This window comes from Porites lutea, chromosome 2 (genome assembly GCF_958299795.1).
Source record: "Porites lutea chromosome 2, jaPorLute2.1, whole genome shotgun sequence".
NCBI classification, from domain to species: Eukaryota; Metazoa; Cnidaria; class Anthozoa; order Scleractinia; family Poritidae; genus Porites; species Porites lutea.
The window spans coordinates 34,939,653-34,961,905 of record NC_133202.1 but is presented as its reverse complement, the minus strand read 5'-3'; the positions used below and the strand labels follow the sequence as shown (position 1 = coordinate 34,961,905).

At 38.7% G+C, this 22,253-nt stretch overlaps 2 protein-coding genes across 2 annotated transcripts in view; one reads left to right on the top strand and one right to left on the bottom strand.

Moving 5' to 3' along the window:
• The window catches only part of LOC140928462 (vacuolar protein sorting-associated protein 35-like), a 19,230-nt gene extending 1,314 nt beyond the window's left edge, over nt 1-17,916 (bottom strand). The window contains exons 1-16 of the mRNA XM_073378215.1: nt 17,863-17,916; nt 17,678-17,776; nt 17,511-17,607; nt 16,451-16,574; nt 15,145-15,330; nt 14,264-14,486; nt 13,078-13,365; nt 12,018-12,166; nt 9,862-10,069; nt 8,485-8,550; nt 6,848-6,937; nt 5,784-5,906; nt 4,165-4,344; nt 3,350-3,589; nt 2,326-2,469; nt 1-1,247 (exon numbers count right to left, since the gene is read on the bottom strand). The exon at nt 1-1,247 is cut by the window's left edge and continues 1,314 nt beyond it. Coding sequence (XP_073234316.1) covers nt 1,065-1,247; nt 2,326-2,469; nt 3,350-3,589; nt 4,165-4,344; nt 5,784-5,906; nt 6,848-6,937; nt 8,485-8,550; nt 9,862-10,069; nt 12,018-12,166; nt 13,078-13,365; nt 14,264-14,486; nt 15,145-15,330; nt 16,451-16,574; nt 17,511-17,607; nt 17,678-17,776; nt 17,863-17,865 — 2,403 coding nt within the window. The 5' untranslated portion in view covers nt 17,866-17,916 and the 3' untranslated portion in view covers nt 1-1,064. The remainder of the gene's footprint in view (nt 1,248-2,325; nt 2,470-3,349; nt 3,590-4,164; nt 4,345-5,783; nt 5,907-6,847; nt 6,938-8,484; nt 8,551-9,861; nt 10,070-12,017; nt 12,167-13,077; nt 13,366-14,263; nt 14,487-15,144; nt 15,331-16,450; nt 16,575-17,510; nt 17,608-17,677; nt 17,777-17,862) is intronic.
• A 156-nt stretch (nt 17,917-18,072) lies between these two features.
• LOC140928460 (ABC-type oligopeptide transporter ABCB9-like) lies at nt 18,073-20,776 on the top strand. Its single transcript, XM_073378214.1, has one exon. It carries the CDS (start codon nt 18,211-18,213, stop codon nt 20,650-20,652), a length of 2,442 nt encoding a protein of 813 aa, XP_073234315.1. The 5' UTR covers nt 18,073-18,210; the 3' UTR covers nt 20,653-20,776.
• The last annotated feature ends 1,477 nt before the right edge of the window (nt 20,777-22,253 follow it).

The following is a 22,253-nucleotide window of genomic DNA, read 5'->3' as shown; positions in this document are numbered from 1 at the left end:
ACACAGGTAAAAACCCTTAGTACTGTTATTGTTTTTCTTCTGATCATCTAATTAATTTCCTTTGACAATTTTGAATCATTGCGTGACATTTGTTTCATGACGTTCTTACTCGTGTCATACAACGACGCCAACGCGTAAAAATGTATGACACAGGAGTCACGCGCAAGAAAATACCAGATATGGATCAACGAACTGTCTTTTCTTTTATCAGCTGGAAGTCTAGGCCAATATGAGTTGACGGGAATTTTTGAAAGAAATTCTGCCACTGGCATTACTGTGAACTTGGAGTATGCCTCAAACCCACACTTCCGCATACACATTCACCACTGTTCTGCAAAGAGTGTTCATGAGAAACATTTCTTCACAAATGAGAACTTTTCACAACGCTATATTCACGACCATGGAAACAAGTTATATATGTAATAATTCTTATCCCAAGGTCTTAAATTTCAAGACAACGTAGCCTTCTATCCTATCTTGCAGTCTTCAATAACAAAGTGAGCTTCCTGTTGGCACAGGACTTGTTTAAAAGGCGGATAATTCGCAGCCCTTACCACTATTTAAAGTTACTCTTATAATATTCGTGTTAGACAGGATGATCGAAAATCGAACAAAATCAAATCGAGCATGGCTTCGGTGACATAAAAAAGCAAGTTTTTATCAATCAAGCTACATACGCTGCTAAAAGTCCTGGCCCCGGTTGTTCAAAAATTGGATAGCGCTATCCACCGGATAAATCGCTATCCAGCGGATAAGTAGTACCAAGACCAATTGCCTTATCCACTAGATAGTGATTTATCCAGTGGATAACGCTATCCACCTTTTGAACAACCGGGGCTTTGTCGGAATGTCCTTTCTAAATGAAAGAATACACTATGTTTACTCTGATAATTCACGTGAAAGACAGAGTTTTGCCAAAAAACACGTTGAAAAGGTTTCGACATAAGCCAGACATAAATTTCCAATCCTTTTCAACGCATATATTGACAAACTTTGAGTTCACACGATTTCTTGCGTTACACGGTTTCTTGTAACTCTGATAATTATCTACTGGGCAATAAAATTTATATCCTTATCTCTTCATAAGACGGTGAGCCTTCCGCCGCCGGCGATTCTTTCTTGAGCTGTATATGAGCGATGGTGTTTTCAAAGTGTTTTCGGATCAGCTCTGTTTCATCTGTTCCTTCCAAACCGGGAAGATCTTCTCGGATTTTTTCCAGCAACTGATTAATCACAGTGACTGTAACCTGAATTTAAAATAGAATCGAGTATGAAACTTTTAATGAGGAGAAAAGACCCATCCTAAGCTTCTAGTCAGCGATCCCCTATACGGGGAGGCTACACCCAAAAAGGGTACCTTTTTCAAGAATGCGGTCTATGTAAGGGTAGGGATTTTACTAGTCTGCTACACAGCCGTTTTTAGTGTCGTCACGCAACGCTCCTGAGGATTTTACCAGGTGAGTGAGAGGTATATAAAAGGGTAGGGAAATATGTCTTTCTTTCTGTAAAAAGCCTAAACGGGCTAAATGATGTATTTTATTGCTGTGGATTCAAGAAAACATTCTGGTTTTGCGATTTATTCATATTTCAAAGACAGAGCAGTTACAGCAGTTAAAAGGGATGCAAAGTCCTAAACTAGGTATGTGAAAGGGGTAACCTTTTCTGTGAAAAATGGTATATAGATGGGTAAGGGGTTGCTCCCCCCCCCCCCCCCCCCCCCCCGGGAGGAACTCAGCCCAGCAATGATAGCCACGACTGGGGGTTTCTACCCTAGATGGCAAACTTTTCCTATGCAGTTTCCGGTTTCGGCCGAAGATCTGTCGGCCTGTGACCGACATTGTAACATGCTGCACGTGAGAAAAAGAAACCTCTGGTACCCAGGGTAGAGGGTTTCAGGCTCCTGTCAGGTCCCGAATCTCTTTTGGAAGATATACGGTAACTTAAAAAAAAAGTGTTTTTGAAATTCCAGTTTGTCACCAGAAATCTCCAAGAAAGTCCCCAAAGTTAAAAGTTAAAATAGGCCACGGTAAGTAAAAGAAATTGGATACTGTAAAGATAGTAGGATAAAACTTGAATACCGGGACAATGGGTCTCTATCTGTCAAATTAATAAGGTAGAAATTGTCGTCAGTAAATTCCCCGCTTCAGAAACTCACATGAGAATGAGCACAAGCTCTGGGTGCAGTGACTTCTGCAATCGTTTGGGTGGACAAGCATTAGTCATGATTGGTCGACGGTACTCAAGGCAACCATGCTCAGTGTTTAGGATAATCAAGTCTGAGGAGAAGTTGGGTGCAGGCAAAATGTGAGTTGGTATTCAACTTACCGTGTCTGCTTTCTTTTCATAGTAGTAAAGGTAGCGATTGAGGACTTCTACAAACAGCTGCACCTGCGTAGTGGTGTCCATGCACTGGTTACCGATTCTAACAGCTTTCTTTAGGCACTCAGTTACTCTTTTACTGTCCCGACACTAGAACAATATAACATTATTAAGATGAACAAATTGATTCATGGAGAAAAACTATCCTACTCATCTCCTGGCGATTGTAAGTTACTAATAATATTGCTAAAATTATTCAGATACGTTGACTGTCTCCTCCCATCCTGGTCAAGTACTACTGTGGATGGATGGGGTAGGGAGTTATCTCGCTAGTCCTCTCAGCATGAATGCAGTGAATGGGCCATTTTCATGATGACGTCTTTTTACTAACAAGACCAGAATTCACTTCGTTTTTCCTTTCATATTCAAATTTGGTAGTCCCAGTGAGGTTTAATTAACAAAAGCCTCAATTTGCACAAGAAAGCAATACCCTGAAGGATTCTGGTTGTAGTAGTAAAATGACGCCATAGTGCAAATGGCCTATTGACAAGCATAGTTGAAAGGGTCATAGAAAGAACTTGAGGTACATGCGCCCCTTATCGCTGGATTCTCTGCCAAAGACTTACATCCTAAGTCTGTACTATTCTCTCTGCTAAGATGGTCTAGAAGTCAGAATTCCCTGAGCAATACAAAATTTGAAGGTGTTTACCAGTCAGGAACAACTCACCTTCCTATAAAAATTTCATAAGACAAACTACCAACCTACTAGCCTTTCCTTAGATGTTTCAACAAAGAGTGATTCTTGGTTATTTGCGGCTACCAAGTAAAATGCACCCTTATTTCTCCCCTTTCAGCCTCTTGGCCTTTTCCACACCAGAATAGGTGTAAACACACCCCAACAGCTACTGTATCTAGTAGAATGCTTTCTTACCTCTCCCCCGTCAGCCTCTTGGCATTTTCAAAGTGTGAACACACCCCAACAGCTCTTCCCTAACCTAATTCAAGGCTTTCAAGTAGAATACACCCTTACCTCTCCCCCTTCAACCTCCTGGCTTTTTCCAGACCAGAACAGGTGTGAACACACCCCAACAGCTCTGCACTGATCTGGCTTCTTCAGAAGTTTGGATGCAGCCAAAGCACACTGTGTACGCAAGGGTTCATGATTCTCCTCACCAAAACAGCTCATTTGCTCAAATGTGCTTATTATCAGAGTTATGGCGGCCAGCTGTGCTTTAGAATCACTGATCTCATCCTCGTACAGAGCAAATGCCTGGAAGTTCAAAAAACAAGAGAAAGAGACAGCAAAGCTTACAAAAAGTTGAAACCAAGCGCCCTGCTAAAGGGAACCCATGATTAAAAAAATAAATTGTGGACTTTCTGCTTAAAAATGTTCTTTAAATTACTACTGATAAAAATTTAATCGTTTAGCATAGCAGCCTTCATGAGAACCGCAGTCATGAACAAAGATAGCAATGAATATTGGGTAGGTATGCAGCTCTGTGAAAACTTCCACCTGACTCATGAATTTATAAGAGCACCTATGATTTGAATAAGTAAACTTCTTGCTTTTAAAAAAATGCTCTTTAAATTCACAAAGAGAAAAAATCTCTCGTTTAGCATTACAGTCTTCGTGAGAATGGCATAGAAATGTACCAAAATGGGAATGAATATCAAAGCAGACATCACTGTTTACAAACATTGAGTTTGTTATTCTAATTTATAATGACTGAAACTATAGAATATTTTGTTTCACGAACCAATATGCTTCTGGTTGGCACAAACAAAGAGTGATGTCAGTGTGAGCATCAGTATTGGGTGGACATGCGGGACTGTGAAAACACTCACCTGACTCATGAATTCATAAGCAACTGTTTCAGAGTTTGAGAATCCAGTCTGGTCAGCCACCAGAGAACCTTGAAGGAAAAGTCTTAGTGATAACTCCGCATACTCTGCTTTGGCCAGTGCTGTGATTGTCTGATGGCAGAACTGAAAAATCTTCTGACATTTCTTGTCCCACTTGTCATCCTGCAAAAAGAAAATGATTACAATTAAACCCTGTTAATTAACACAGACAATGGCGGGCCATCAAAAGTGTCTGTAGTGTCAACAAAAGTGTCATCAAAAGTGTCAACGTAGTGTCTATATTAAGCAGGTGTCCATAAAGCAGGGTTTCACTGTAATAAAGGAGTGTAAATCAGGGCTGTGCTCTAGCAGAGCCCGATGGCCCTTGGTGCCTAACTTTTGCTCTTGGGCGACAAGAAAGTCTTACTTCTTTCAAACAAATCATATGCTTGGCACCCTGGATTTCACAAGTTCAGAGCACTGGGCTCCCTTCAGTTTTTCTTAGAGCACAGCCTTGCTGAATACTATTTTCATCTAGACTCTTTGCTGAAGATTACGAGGATCATGGGTCATGTTTTTAGAGAAAATGATTTACTGGGTTTATTACGGTTTGAACTAAAGTTGCAAGAGGAATCAGGAAGCAAGAGTGGCGTAGTGGTGAGAGCTTTTGCCTCCCACCAATGCGACCCAGGTTCAAATCACAGCATCAATACTATATGCGGGTTGAGTTTGTTGTCGGTTCTTTCATTTGCTCTGAAAGGTTTTTCTCTGAATGCTCTGGTTTTCCCCTCTCCTCAGAAAAACAACATTTCCAAATTTTAGGTCAATCAGAAATCAGGTAGTCTATGTGGATGTGCTACCTCTAAATTTAATATTTGTTTTTCATTTAAATATTAATTTATTTATCAGCAGCATCTTAACAAAAAGTTGAAAGCCCTCATCAAGGCTGTGCTCTAGCAACGCCCAGTGGCCCCTGGCGCCTAGCTTTTGTTCCTCGGTGACTACAAATTAATAGTTTTTTTTGACAGAAATCATATGCTGGGTCAGGGTGCAAAGATAGTCAGTTTTACAGCCTGCTATTCAGGCAAGCTGTAGCTAGCATGTACTAGCCCACACGTCATTTCAACTAGCCCCAAAACCCTTTTTGACTAGCAGGATTGATAACAATCCTTCTGTGATTTGAATTTCCCCAAAAAACAGCACTTGCCTGTCGGGTAAGTTAAGAACAACAAAAATCACTAGCCCAATAGCAAAATCAGTCCACTAGCCCCGGGCTATTGGACACGACTTTCTTTGCACGCTGTACTGGGTGCCCTGGATTTCAAAGGTTCAGAGCACTGCGCTCCTTTCAGTTTTTCTCTGAGCACAGCCTTACCACATTTTCTATAGGTCCACTGAATGACTCCTGCCTAAAGAGTCAAGGGATAATGTTTCTGAAAAGAAAACTGACATTGTGATGTTTTGTTTGCAGGCAAAACCATCAGCCTACCATAGTGGTCCCGCCAAAAAACAGGGGACTGCTGACAGTCAATTGACAATCAGCCAACAGTTGACTGACAAGTTCTAAGGGAAACAGTGCTTCACTTTTTCCCACCGTTAACTTGCTGACATTATTTTATTACCTCTTCACTAGCATCTCTGTACTGGTAGGCAAGCTGGAATGCTGAGAACACAATAGGAGGTAATGTGTACTTTATTCTCTTTTCTCCACCACTGCCAAAGTGTTTTCTTGCTGTGTTGAGGATCTAGATAAGTGTAAAGAGTGATACAGAAAAAAAACCCATGGGTAAGAACCTGCATGTTATTATTGGGCTGCCCATGAGGGCAATGCCCAATCAAGAAATGAGAAGCAAAATGGTTGTTTTTCTTTTGTTTTTGGGTATGGTAATGTATGCTTATGAGAATAAAACAAAAGAACAATAAAAATGGCCTGAGATGAAAAATTAACCACAATATATACTTCCCCAAAATAATTAACCACTGCATCAAGTAGTCGGAAACCCAATGAACCGCCACTATACAGGGCTCTTGTTGTAAAAAAAAAAACAAATCAATAGCAATTTTCCAAGATCTGTACTCTTATCTACCATAGAAATGATCAAAACTTTACAGTGAAACTACTCGCCTCCTCCTCGCGGTTCCACTTGAGTTTTGAACATTTTGAGGTCGTTTCTATGGTCAATAAGAGTACAGAATGGTGGAAAATTACTGTTGACTTGTTAAAAAGTCAAAACAAAAACATTGAGACTTTCGGGGTACAGTCAACAGGAAAAGATAAAGTCAAGTTTCTGCATTGTATTATATGCTGTAGGTAGGCATATTGTATGAAGCTGGATATCTTTGGGACCACTGGCATTTTCTATGACTTTTTCCATGAACTTTTCCAGTTTTCCAGGACCTTTTGTTTTGTAGTCACTTTCTAAATTATCAAAACTAATCTTGTTTTTGGTGATTTTCTTTTAACCTAAATCAGTTTAACAGACACAAACTCTAGTCTTCACCAAAACGCATTGGGTTTGCACTATTCTCTTACTTGTCTCTGATTATTTTGTCCATGCTTTGACATCTACAGTAACTAATTTACCAAAGATAACTTCAATTTTTAATGACTTTCCAGGTTTTGCCTGATGCACAAGAACCCTGTCAATGCTAACCAGTTTGAAGGAGATTCAAAGCTACAACTTACCAGGTACTGCTGGTCAGGATTGTCACTTTTCAGCAATGTCACAAGTTTTCCCATCAAGCTCTGCTCTTCTACAAAATCCTCTGGATCATCCTTTGTAAAACAGAGAACAAAGAAAGCGATGCACTTCTTTAAATGGACCTTGCCATGAGTATTATAATCTCACTCATCTCATGCACCCTTGCCCCTCCCTTTCAACTTCCAACAAAGTAAGGCCATTAAGGTTAAAGGTTTGTTTATAGATCGTTTTCACCGTCATGCAACTAAAAAATAAATTGGAAACTGTCGAGTGAAAGAAGCTAAGAAAATGAAAATATGTTATAAAAGACTAATTTATAAACAATTTGTCCAAGTCTCAAGTCTTTGTGGTCCAGTTATTTGTCAAAATGTTTCACGCACCTATGTAGAGCTTTGTATGGAGACGACATATTGGTACAATGTTTTGGTACACCAATATGGCCGCCGGAAATCAACAAAAACATCTGGAGTTCACTTTTTCTTTGAAAGCTCTTTTTTTCACTTGAGAACTAGAATATGTGTGGATAAACATATCTTCTAATACTTGAAATGGTTATACTGCTGAAAATCAAGAGGAGAGACTTTTTTTTAACTAGACAGCATTCCTATTTTGGTGTCACACTGTGAAAACTCAGAAGTTCAAATTGCTGTATTTTTTAAATGAAACATGCTACAGGAACGGAGACTTGTAGAAAGATTTATTTTTGTTTATCTTCAACCTAGTGTAAATGAGAATTCGTAAAACCTTGCTATTTTGACATTACAATTTGATGATGTCACTGTGAAAACCATCTATAGTGGAAACTGCAGATAGCTTATCCAGCTAGTTTACAGGCACTTCACGCAATTAATAATTCTGCAACAAATAATCCATTAATAGAACATGACAAAAGTTAAAACCCCAACAGAAAGGATCAGAGGCATCCAGGTGGCTATTTACAAGTATGGCCAAAGATTTGAATGCGGGAAGACCGAGAACAAATCCAGCAAGTGGCCAGAGAGGGACCCAACCCTGGGATCGCTGGATTGTGAGTCCAACGCACTGATCACTCAGCCATGCTGCCCCCACCAGCTGCCATCACAAGGAAAGCTCTATCTTTCTTCCTTGTTACAAAAATTTGGCGTTACTTTGACTACGCTGACATCTGTTGACATGCACTGGCAAGGTTCTTCTATGTGTATGATTTAGCGAAGACCTCAAATCGAGGTCTAGTTTTGATACCAATGATTTAAGTTACTACTTTCAAAGTATAACTGAAATAAGCAGTATAATATTATTACTTGGGGACAACCATTATTCATGGATGGATCTTAAACACAATACTAGGTACAGTATCATTTCTTTCTTTTTTTGTCTACAAAACAATAAAAACAGAGCCGGAAGAATACAATACAAGTTAGTTTTAAAGGTCTACGTCCTTTTCAAGAACCAAATAGATAATGATATCAGTTATATTAGCACTTTAGTAATAACCATACCCAGAAACAATGCAGGGTGCCACATTGAATGTTGCAATATGGAGGATGCAGTGTTTGTTAACAATTTAATCTTGCTTATTAGGAAAGCTGCACTTTAAGTAAAAACTGGTACTATTTACACTGTATGCCTTATTTTTACTCACTGGCTCAGAAGGCTGATCATCCTGATCGCAAACCAAACTTGAAACCAGATTAAGAACATTATCTACCTGAAAAGAAAGCTAACTTTAGTCACTTTACTAGAACTTCAAGATCACGGAACAAAAGGGCCACTGACCCTGGATTCAGCCCATTTATGAGCCTACAAAAACCAACCAAGCCCCTGATTTATGTGTGACGTGACAACAGAGGGAGAAGTAAGCCAAATCCCCAGAGAAGGAAAGTTACCAAGAAAAAATGCTTTCCAGTTTATTTTACCAGAGTAACATGTTCCCGAACTTTATGAGCCTGCTTTTTGCTTTGTTTTGGAGACAGAGATACATATATGAGGCAAAGTTGTGGTCAACATTCTTTGTAGAACAGAGAGGAAAAGGCACACTTCCGCTAATTCCTTAAAATGATACCAAAAAAAAGTTGTTTTGCTTTTTCTGATTAATTGATGACTCAAACATCAACTTTTTGGGGGCTCATTGAGCTGTAAAGTAAACAAGAGCAAAATAGCATTGAGATTGATAGAATACAAGTAATTTTTGGCCAAAAACAACAACAACAACAACAACAAGTAGCACAGAATTATTACATAGGCCCCACAATATTCTGTCACTTGTCTAATGCTGAAACATTTGTTGCAGTTAGTGTCACTATTCTGCCTTTACATTCCCATAAAAGTCATGCCACAAAATAAGGCACACAGTCAAAATAAACACACAACAAGAGGGCATAATAAGGGGGAACACAGCCCTGTGGCAGGCAATTACGGTCTTGGGGTTGCACGCACAAACAACACAAAGCCTGAACTTATCAACCGACCACTGTGGAGTACAATAATAGTGCCTCCTCAGTGCCACACAGGCTGGATAAGACAAGAGCTCAGCTTGTCCCCCTTAAGCAATTTGTTTCAATAAGTGCACTTAGTACATGCAGTGGAACCTCAATTTAACAGAGGGCGAAGGGAATGCCAAAATTTGTTTGCTATAACGAGGTTTCGATATGTTGTGGTTCTTTTTCATATACTTTACTATTACTTGGGTGAAGAAAATCATTCATCATATCAAGGACTTTGACATATACTCGAGTTTCGTTAGATCGTGGTTCCACTGTAACTCATTAGTGAACTAATGCAACAGGACGGGAGAAGAAAGACGACGGCAAACCTTGTATGACAAGCGTGACAACAATTTTTTTTTAAAAAACCTTCCGCTAAACTTCACATTCCTTTAAACAGATCTTTTTGTAGGAGAGCAAAATAAAAAACGACAATGCTAAGTCAATTCCCGACAAAACACTAAGTAATAGCCCCGTCATGTAGGTCACACTCAAGCGTTTTGTCGTCCTGTTGCGTAAACTCCCTATTAACTTGCCTGCTCCTGAGTAGGGATTTTCACGGCACTATCCACAGCATTGGTCACCACATATAAGGACATCTCTTTTCTTGAAGTGTAGTCAAAATAATCAAAGAGGGGTGAAAAATATTGCAGCTTTAGAAGAGTTAAAATGTTGTTGTAAGAATCCACTGGAATCTTCAGAAGCCTGGTCAATTCCTTTGAAACTGCATTATTCTTGTCCATGCTAAACAATTCAAAAGGCAATAATGTAATGTTTTTCATGAACTTAACTTGACAATTCATTTTGCACTAAACTACATACAAAAACGAAATACTTATAATAGATTTGGTTTGTACATTACACAGGGGTAAAACACTAATGGTCTCTACGCATGTTCATGTGCATGTACTGCCAATGTTTGCCTTGTGCAAATGGATTAATTTTGCTACAAGGGTACTGTCTACAAAAATGACTACATTCTAACAAACTGACCCCAGTTGTTCAAATGTTGGATAGCATTATCCAACAGAAAATCTCTATCCAGGGAATAATGCAATTAGTCTTGATTTATCTGGTGGATAGCACTAGCGAGCTTTAGATTCTAAGACAGGGCTTCTGATAATTCGCGGGAAAAAAGTCAAATTTCGCGAGATTTTTGGGGACAAGATCGCGAAAAAATTGGCCGATTTCACGGGAATTTTGTGGAAATTTTCAGGGCTAACTTGGCCGGAAAGCATTGTTAAAAAAACGGTGGATTTTGTGGTTATTTTCTGGGCAAATTTTGCAAGAAATCGATCGGTTTTGCCCTGATCAGACCAGCGTTTTTAATGTTTTTCTGACAGAGGTTATCATTTGCTCTTTCAACAACAATACGCTCCAGAAATGAACCAGTGGCAAAGCCTTCAACATCATGGCTAGTGCCCAGTTTTTCGCAACATAATTTACTGCTGGTGGTTTCGGAACATTGTTTCCACGTTTCTGTGAAGGAGTTTTGACATAAACATTCGAGTTTACGGCAAGTAAATACCCCCAGTAGCTGAGACAAGTTTCAAAATTGCTGTACAGACATGTACTTGATAAGATTTCTACCGAGTTTCGCGGTATTTTGCGTGTTTTTGTGAATTTTGCGGGATTTCGCGGATTTGCCTGAATTTCAGGGCTCCGCGACCGCGCAAAATATCAGGAGCCCTGCTAAGACAAGAATGACCACAAGAACAAGATTTCTCAATTTACTGAGTATTGCTAGCACATGAACTAGCATCATTTTGGCAAGAAAACGTGATAGCCATTGTCATCCAACAGGCTTAAGCAAGAATGTCCTAGTGTCCTATGTTAGAAGTTTTATCATTTTGCGATTGGTAGAGGGCTTAACCTCCTGTAATAAAGATAACAGTGCTAACTTTGCTGGTGAATAAAAAGTAGAATGAAGCTTTCCGGGATACCTATTTTTGGAGAATACATGAAAAATCTTTTAGTCAAATCTTGTACTCATAGTCATTCTCGTCCTCTAATCTACAGCTCTCTATCATCCAACATTTGAACAACTGGGGCCAGCAAAAGACCTGTTTATTATATTTGTACTCAAAAAAAATTAATGAACCACAAAAGGGATGTCACAAACTGAGGATACAGAAAAGAGACTATATAAACATGAACAAACAAAACACCACCTGAGGATCACTATCAAGGCAATGACTCGATGTGGTAAACAGACTACTTTTCTAATTTTGTGGTGGGGCAAAAATTTAAAAACAGTAGCCATTTTCTCTGAAGCATAAATTAATTTAACCTTGCTCTCCAACAGTAACCATGTGATACATCACAGGCAAATTAAGAGAGCTGTGTCACAAAATTTATCAAAGAGTTGGAACTGCCACCAAATTAAGTGAAACATTAAAATAACCACTCAAAACATTAAAAGAAGGTATAAATAATTAACACAGCAAATAGAAATGGCAGCACGGATAGGAAAATTTGTAAAAGAAGTGTGAAATGGATTGCAATTGTGGTTTTCAAAAACTTGTCACCCTAACAGTTTTTCAAAGTCTGCTTTTGCTCCTTTTAATGTTTCATGTAAGCAAACAAGGAAGCGTAATTGGCATTTTTAACAAAAATGAACTAGACAGCCATGACACAGCCACCTTAACCAGACTTATTAACACGTAATCCATAATAACTAATAGTGACTTACTGGGCCAGGTTAAGTTTGCTGAAGATCTCTGATGTGTACTGCAGCACTTTGTCCACATAATCAACTCTCTCAGGATAACACTTCAGAGCAAGGTTTATGAGAGAAACCTGAAGAGCTACTATGTCTTCAGTTGGCATTTCACTGCGTGTCTGAACAAAATAACATGTACAATAATCAAAAAAATTAGCACTGATGATAACTATACATAATATGATAATGATAAAGGTTTTCTTACAATATACAACTTGGAATCCAGATGGCGATTTATCCAGTGGATAACACTATCCAGCTTTTGAACAACTCAGGCCTGATGATTAGGAAACAGATTAACCCATTCGCCCCTGAGCTACCCATAACCACCCGTGCAGATCCACGTACTTTCTACCGCATGTGATGTCTTTGATCAGTTTTAATGGTCAAGGACAACTTTGTCCAGTAACTTGCGCAGAGTGAAGAGATCTTTCAAACCATACCAGAATGATCACAATTCAGTTAAGGAGACCAGAGAAAAAGGCAAAAAACATGTAACATTGACCTCAAAATTTCCATGAAATCTTGCTCTATTACCCACCTACTTTTCCTTTCATCTAATCCTAAGATCCTAAAAGCTCTCCTAAAAACTTTTGCCACCAAAATGAGGCTTACTGAATGCCCAGCAAGAGGAAAAAAGATAAGCCAAGAGAAGTGAAAAAAGAGGGGAGGAAAGAAAGCAAAAAGTAAAAGTCAGACTGCTGTGTCACTTTTAAACTTAAAAACTATCTCAAAATTTTGCTTTCTGCACATACCCGAACTTCACAACCTAATATTATGTATCTGGACCAGAAGGCGGCGAAGTGTATGACCTGTAAACAGGTTTGTGTAGCACGGCAGTGACCAGAACACTACTCAATTACAATGTACCTTCAAAACGCGTTTTTTGGCAAAATCTCCAGGGGCAAATGGGTTAAAGTACAGACCTAGATCAACACTATTATGCAGATAATGTTTGCTACTACAGCTGTAAGTATAAACTAAGCTATTTGACTCTTAAGATATTTATTTTTTAATTTCACAAGCATACCTGAACAACAGTGGAGACCTGTTCAGACATTACATCAAACAACTTGATTTCCCTTGGAATTCCACCATCTTCGCGGTTTGCAAATAAAGCCAGCCTATCAATAAGTGATATGATAATGTTTTTAATGTTCACTTTTTCGTGAAGCTCAGCACATGCTTGGAGAAACATGCTCAAAGTTCTGAGATGAAATTCATCTGGGAAGACTTGGATGACACATTCCATAAGATATTCCTGGGCAATTGGATCTCTGCAGCTCACTGTTTGTTCAAATACTCCTGGAAGGACATTCTATTCAACAAAAGAGTAACAGTATTTACTACCATAAAGAAACAACAAAACACAAATGTAACCTAAACAAAAACGTTAATGACCAGAAACCTAATAGCTAACACCTCATGGAAATAGCATGGAAATAGAGGATATTACATAGCCGCACAGAGATATGAAATTTTCAACACCAGAAAAGAAATTTTTTTATTCATGTCCGAGTAACCATGTAATTTTCTATTTATTATATAAACACAAACGAAATTTGACTTTAACTTTTTTTAGCCACAAAAGGCATAATTTATGCCATAGCAACCGTGATATTTTAATCTGTGAAGAAAAAACATGTTATTTTCACACATGAAGATATCATGTTTTCATGTGAAAGCTCGCCTGGTATTTCACTGGTGTTCATTTAATAAAAAACTTTTCTTCACAAGTGCTAGCCAGGGCACTTACAAATAATCAGACCTGTCCAGTTGTAAAGAGAATAACAAAGAGTTTACTGGGCTAAATGCAAAACTTTAAAGCTGCCTAATTAAACTGGTTCAATCATGCACATGAAGAACAATTCAGATTTGGATTTGGATTTTTAACCTTTTTCTGTATTTTAGATACATGAAACTAACATAAATTTTAAACATGGACTAATCAACAAATAAAGGGGAAAGAACAACAAAAAGGACCTTCACTGGATGTTATACAAGGTACAAGGCAAACCAGTTGGCTATTTTGCAAGTGTGGACAAGAGAGGTCTGCGGCAACTGGGGCAGACTTGAGCTCGCCCCCCCCCCCCCCCCCCCAGATTACCAGTACAGTGATCTTAATGCTCCGTCAGGCTTAAGCAAACAAACATTTCCTTGTCATGCAGTAAAAATCTAGGCTGTAACAACCTGCCCCCTGTTACTCAGTAGCTTACTTTCTTGTACGTTTCAATGTTGACTCCTTCTAGCTGACTCAGTCTAACAAGATTTGTTCCTACAAGGATGCGGAGTTCATGCCGCTCACGTTCTCTCTTTTCTCGTTCTCTGGTATGTCCTTGATGCTGTATTCGTACCCACAGCTTGTTCATCTCAGCAAAGTTCAAGAGCACAAAAGAAATAGAATCTTTCACAGTTCCATCATCATGCTCTGATTCGGAACTAGAATAAATAAAAGGATTGCAAATGAGATTTAAGAAAAGACCAACCTTGATTTTAAATTTGTAAAGATACAGGTTAGCTCCATATAAGTTATCTCTGGAATGATAGAGCTCCACCTGGAGATCACTCTACTCGGCTATTCCTTTGATTCCTAAGTGAAAGATGGCAACAATCACTCACGTGGGATGCAGGGTGCAAAGAAAGTCAGTTTTACAGCTTGCCATTCGGGTTAGCTGTAGCTAGCAGGTACATGTACTAGCCCCAAACATCACTTTAACTAGCCCCAAAAGCGTTTGGACAGGCAGGTTTGAATACACAGTTCTTCTGTAATTTGAATTCTAGAAAAACTTTACTTGCCCATCGGGCAAGCTAAGAACAAAATTCACTAGCCTGATAGCAAAATCCTCTAGCCCCAGGCTGTCCGACAGTACTTTCTTTGCGTGCTGGGATGTAAATCAAATTCAGAAATTTTAATGCTCGTAAAGTAATTATTACTTTAAACAGAGGAACCTTTATATAATGACAGACCAAGTGACTGGCAAAATATGCTGCCAAGAAATGTTGTGATCACAAATTAGTTATTTGTGTGTAAAAATATCAAGATCTCCTTAACAATGGTTAAACTTTCAGCCAATCAATTTTATTGACATTATCTTACGCTGCTTCATCCACTCCAATATCTGGCAACATGTTCCTTGTCATCTGTAGCAAGTAGTTGCGAAGAAACAAGCCTCTAAGTGGATGCTGGACACCTCTGCACATTTCAACCAAGTCTTTTAAAATATCCTTGCGAGATGCTTCTTTAGCTTTGATGTACACAGCTCCAACTGTTATCAACAAGTACCTTGAGATGAAAAAATAATATTAGGCTGTAAGAAATTCAAAACACAGCTAAATCAAACTGTGCTCTGTGTCCAAAATCACTTTACAAATTAGCTGAGTTAGTCATTTCTTGGCTATACACCCACATAAAATGCTCCATTAAACTTCACACTACTTCTACAAGCCTCAATCTACAGCTGTAATTTCTTAACTGGGGCTAAAACTAAGACCCAGACTGTGTGTTTATTTAGAGAAAACTTGTCCCTCCCAGCCAAGCCAACTTTAGAAAGCGTTTATATAAGAAAGAAATTTACCCCTTTTCCCTAGCCAAGAGCACTCATGCATCCTTTGAGTGTCATGCTTGACCGTGTTGACCTCGCTGGGTGAGCCAAATTGTTTATATGGAAAACAGTTGGCCTAGCCGGGAGGATGACCTGACCATCGAAAAAAGGCACAGCTAGATGGGTCACCCTTCTAGCAGAGCCAACTTTTTGTTTCTCACATCAAGGGTTCGTCAAGTTTCATGAGAAAATAAAGGAAAAGTTTGTTTGCCCAGGATAGGCGAGTGTCCTTTCTACCCACAAAACGCCTTCTCCATATAAATGTGCCTAACTGAATATGAATGACTGCAGAGGCAAACTCGTTAACAAAATCAATCTTCATTTAAGGTGATTCCTTGCACTGCGCATCTCTTACTGCGCATAACAAGATGGCTGCCATAAAAAAGAGCATGTGAAGTGACATTATTAAAATGAAGTTGACTGAAGAGAAACGCTACTGGAATTTTTGCTTGCGGTTGTTTCTTGCCGAGGTGAGACTCAATGTGTTGAGTTGTTAAATGTGATATCTCGATGTAAACAATACAATAAAATCAAATTCTGTGGGATACCACATGCATCATCAAAAAAATCTCTCGTTTTGTCTAGTTTTGGGCTGCGCGCGGTTTTTGACAAAGGGTCCAAAATAGTCGTATTTCTCGGCATTGTGACGTCAAAACGAGCAAGGTGACCCCCACTTTTTATTACTTTTTTATCATCTTCTTGACTTGTTACATCAGTGTACCAAGTTTCATCCACAATCTATGTTAGGTTCTTTTACTGGGGAATCACCTTAATTATTTCTTTGCATTTACTTCAACTTACAGTCTAGGAACAATGTTCCCTGCATACTGAACCAGTTCATAAAGATCAGCCACTCTACGGCCTTTCTGGAACTCATCAACCAAGAACAGCTCCAAATGACGCAGCTCATCAGATATTGCCATGTCTTGCTAGTTGTTAAGGCCTTCAAAATATTATTTTGAACATACAGTAGCAAACACAGTCTACATAATTATTAATTTGTTACAACACCGATCACCAGAAAGTCACTACAAAAGCCAAATCTAATGATAATTATGTTATGATTTATTCAAAAACATGCTTACCTCAAGCTATGTAATGTTCTCATCTTTTTAGATATTTGCCTGTGCTTTACAGGTTATGAAGGAATATTTATTGTAGAAGGCATTCATTAAATAGTTGCCATCCATTAAGTGGTATCTTTACTACTCTTGCTATCTTTGCTATAATTTGGCTATTTCTTCTTCACATCACTCGTGAAATCTCCCACCATTTTCTCTAATTCTGCCAAAACAGGGAGCTGTCACGCCTACTGTCGTTCCCTGTTCTATTGATACCTATACGGTTGACGTCTACTGTATACCTTCTATATTTGGTAAACAGTTGCTAGTTATGAGGAATTAGCCGGGGATTTTGAGCCAATCAGAAACGGAGAAACATTTTTAATGAATAATAACAAGAATTATAATCCACACATTTTCCTAAAGGCAAACCCATGGTGCAAAAATGTCTTGATACAAGTGTTTACTTAGACAAATATACAGAGACAGCTAGACACAAACAGTGACATGTACAAAAACAATTGGATGATCTCATTTTTTAACGCTTCTGTTATTCATGTCTCTCAAATGAAATCACTTCCTGGATAAGGGTCATTAGTATTCTGTGCGGAATGAAAGGTCGTCAGATTTCATTATAATAATATAAACTAGTCAACAAGCCAACAGCATTATTTAGCGAGGAATCTCTTTTTCCAAAATTCAACGAGTAAAGAAAAGCTTAGTTAAAATGTGATCGTCCCCAGAAGGGAAATCTTAATCTTTAGAAGTTACGGATCGGTTTGCACCGACTACAAGGATACACAACTCATAGTAACTTTTTGGTGAAAGCATTGAGGTTCTCAGCTCGCTTAACATGTTTGAAGCGTGTTTTAAGCCATCCATAAGCTTCCCCTTGTCCTGAAATGAGATATCTCAATCACAAAACAATGAAAAATAGGACGAAGAAGTGAGTACAAGTAAAACTCACCAGACATCGTTTCATCTGAAAAGACTGCGACTTTACAACTTGAATGGCCTCATCCAAAAGTTTTTCCTGGTCTTCCTGCGAAGCTGATTGCGTCACAGGCTTTGAAAACAATTATATATTAGGTTAGTATCACAATTTTAAACTGTACTTACCCGCTTCAACCACGAAAAAGAAGAAATTCTCACCATCTTCGCGAACTTGAAGCTCCTTGAAACATGCACAGAAGGAGCACGTGACCATTTTTGACTGGGACGCCTCCTCGTGCCCAGACCTAGAACGAGTGGCACCGAAGATCTAACGAACATTTTCGCAAATTACGAAGACGCAATCGCCGAACGTTTTTCTGACAAAGGTCAAGAAAGCACGCAAAAACTCGCGTCTACGCCGCTGCTGATGAGAGGATTTGTTACGGGGATTCAGAGATCTCAAACTGGAGTAACTGCAGATAACATAACTCTTTACCGCTGAACATATTTTCCAAAGATCTGACAGAGGTTTGTGTGAATATTCACCGGGCAACTCCGAGTTTCAAAATGGCGTCGTGTTGTCATAGTCCTTTTACAAAGGCCGTTTTCCTGAGCATATTGGGAGCACTTTCGGACACCTTTTTGTCTGTTTTGTTGCTAATACATGGGACGAACTTTTCCAGATTCAGTGAAAATTTGCAAGTGCAAAAATTCAAATTTTGTTCGTCTGTTTTTGATCTGTTGGTACTGTCCATTCTTCGTTCATGTAGTTTGTTTGGTGCGGTCTTTGGGCTTCTGTGCGCTAAACGCAAAAAAGATGCAATTGCAAGGATTATTCTCCTAAAGAAACCTTTACTGTATTATAGTATTGCTTGCACTGTCTACATTGTAGTAAAATTTCTGCTTAGTACAGAATGTAGTATGGACAAGACTGCCAAAATCTGGTTTGGGTGTTATATGGGATGGACGTTTCTTGGTACCCTCATGACATATGGCCTATGGTACCTACTTTCTCGCATTAAAGTTGTCAGTCTATCAACAGAGCAAGAAATTGGCTCAATACAAGAACGGCAAACACTCCTTGGCATCAATGATTCTGAAAATTCAAGTGACAGCAACTCTGACAATGAAGACATACCAAGTGTTAAAAAAGAAAGTAATATTTCAGCTTGGCGACTTATGTCCTATTGTAAACCAGACATCCCTCATATTTCCTTGGCATCTTTATTTCTTCTCCTGGCAGCAGTTGGTGAAATATTCATTCCATATTATACTGGACAGGTTATAGATGGTATTGCAATAGAAAAGGACAAGGCAAAATTTGCAAGAGCAATTCTTATCATGGCTTTGATTTCACTGGGTACAGCAATCGCTGCTGGCTTTCGAGGAGGTTTGTTTAACTTAATTGAGGCAAGATTTAACAGGAGAATCAACAACTACTTGTTTGGATCCATTGTAAAACAAGAAATAGGATTCTTTGATGGCACAAAAACCGGAGAGATTGTCTCACGTCTAACCTCAGATACAACAAAAATGTCTGACCAAGTAGGACTCAACATTAATGTCTTACTACGAAACTGTGTTCAGTCTACCGGAACATGCATTTTCATGTTCAAGCTTTCATGGAAGCTGTCTGTTGTTGGCCTCATTGGACTTCCTCTTGTAGCATTTATCTCAGATATTTATGGAGAATATTACAAGAAGCTCTCAACGCAGGTACAAGAAGCAACAGCCAAAGCAAATGAGATAGCAGCAGAAGTAGTGTCTTCTATGAAAACAGTCCGCAGCTTTGCAAACGAGGATGAAGAAATTGGCCAATATAAACGAAGACAGAATGACATATACAAACTAAAAGTCAAGGAGTCACTTCTTTATGGCGGCTATAGGTGGTGTACTGAGATCCTTGCTCTTGCTCTTGATGTTGTGGTCTTACTTTATGGAGGTCATTTGGTCCTTAAAGGAGAACTAAGTGGTGGATACTTAGTGTCTTTCATACTATATCAATTGCAGCTGTCATTTTACATTGAAGAGGTTGGAGATATTTATACAGGCCTCATGGAGGCTGTGGGTGCATCCAAGAAAGTATTTGAGCTCATTGACCGTGACCCGAAGATCCAAAACAATGGTGGTGTTACAAGCAATGAGGTTACAGGAGAAGTAAAGTTTGAAAATGTTTCATTTGCCTACCCTACAAGACCAGACATTCCAGTGTTAAGTAATGTTTCCTTTAGTGCAGAAAAAGGTGAAGTTGTCGCACTTGTTGGACCAAGCGGCGGAGGAAAAAGCTCATGTATAAATCTTCTTCAGCATTTTTATGAGCCAACGGCTGGTCAAGTTCTGATTGATTCCATTCCAGTTAAAGATTATGAACACAAGTTTCTGCACACCAAAGTTGCACTTGTTAGTCAAGAACCAGTTCTTTTTGCAAGATCAGTCAAGGACAACATTGCATATGGCATTACTTCAAACAGTGAGATTGATCAAAGTTTAGTGGAGCATGTATCCCAGCTTGCAAATGCTCACTCCTTTATCAGTGAAATGCCAGAAGGTTATGACACTGAAACTGGTGAAAAAGGCCTGCAACTTTCAGGTGGACAAAAGCAAAGGATTGCCATTGCAAGAGCACTGGTGCGAAATCCACAAATTCTTCTTCTTGATGAAGCAACTAGTGCCCTTGATGCCGAAAGTGAGCATCTAGTACAGGGTGCCATTTACAAGAATTTAACTGGTCACACAGTATTAATTGTTGCCCATCGGTTAAGCACTATTGAGAAAGCTGACAAAATTGTAGTCATTGACCATGGTAGAGTTATTGCACAAGGCAAACACAAAGAGCTTGTAGAACAGAATGGATTATATGCAAAACTAGTGAGACGCCAAATGTTAGGCCTTGAAAAACGTTCTTCTCATGATGTTGCTCAAACTTCTAATAGATACTTGAGTCGGTCTAATTCAGAAAGTAGTGATAGTGGAAGTTCTAACTGTAGTTTGGCTCTGTCAAAAAAATAAGTGCGTGACAAGGGAGACCAACATCTAGTTGTTCAAAGGCCAATATTTATGATAATGGTTGTTTGTGTTTGAAATTTGAAATTTCAACCAACTCGTTAGTTTTTACCTTTCAAAATATTGCAAATAATTTATTTATTTTAAAGTAATAGCCAATGGAAGATAAAAAATTTAATATCGCGTTGTGTGGTCAAAAACTTGTTGTATTGCAAAACGGAAAAAAATTCAAAGAAAAATTATTCACCTATTATTCAAAGCATGTTACGATTATTTATTGACATGAGTTTTTTTTTCTTCCTTCTTTTTTTACAAACCACTTTCGAGTTTTCCTGAGAGACCAGTCAAAATGTCTGACCAACCAAAGGTTTGTCCAGACGATGATGGTCATCTTGGCTTATTTGTTTATCATTATTACTTGATCTTTTTTATTTTTCAAGTGAGTCTACTGATAAAACATTACAAGCCCTATATGCAAGTGTAATGTGCCACCTGACTGTGACAGTGATATGGTAGTCACACCCCCCCCCCCCCCCCCGACACTCCAGATTAGTGAAATGTTTCAAATTGTAGTCCCATACATAAGTTACCATGACAAGTAATATGCTGATTGAATATTTCCTAAAAGGTTACCCTTATGGTATCTTAGGACATAAATATTTCTTTCATCTGTTTTTAAGATTATGAATGAAATTCAGTTTTTAATTCAAGGAAAATTTCATTACATTATTTATCTTGGAAAATGGTTGCTTGGAGAGAATAAGAGTACACTTGGCCTTTTCTTAGCCATTGTCTCATATTGACCATCTGCCCAGCTGGGTCAGTCAATCCATCAGTAGAGAGCATGCCTATGAAGACAGCACTAACTTGCAACAAAGCTTCTTCATCTTTTGGGGGTGAAAACTATATATCATTGAGAAAATTTACATTCAGACAATAATTTCGGGAATGATATCTAAGCAACAGATACAATCATGGGCAAAAGTTTTGGGACAAATTTACAGGTATGTCACGTTATTGTCAAAATAATACCAAAATGTTGCAATTTCCACCTCTTTTTATAGTTCAATTTGTGAAATCCGGCTACCCTGTTATATTAAAAACCTCCAACCTAACAAAAGCAACCCATAAAGTACGTTGTAGAACCCCCTCTGTAATCCGCTAAGATGAAGGGTAGTCGAGTGTGGTATGTAGAAATCTACTTCATAAACCTCTCAACCAAAAAACAGCACCTCAGTCATTGCTTAAAATTAGTTTCTGCGAAATGTCTGTTTGGATTGTTTCAGTACTGTTACAAGGCTTACAAATTGGTTAACACTATAATGAAGGCAAATGAAAAATGATCCTCGCAGTTGTGAACGCCGCGGATTTGTGTAACTACCGTATTTATTCGTTTAACCGCCCTGGGCGCTTATTAAATTTTTGGACCTTGAGACTGGGCGCTTATTCGAGGTGGGCGCTTATACGAGGCTGGGCGCTTATTAAATTTTCACCATTTTCAGCACGTGAAGTATGTTTATTTTGCAACAAAATAATAAATGCTAATAACAAAACTTGAAGAAGTAACAAAGCAATGTTTCTCTAAAATACTCTGAGGAAAACTCCGT

Excerpts from the sequence above, each read along its gene's own strand:
- LOC140928460 (XM_073378214.1), top strand. The coding sequence starts at position 18,211 with ATGGCGTCGTGTTGTCATAGTCCTTTTACAAAGGCCGTTTTCCTGAGC.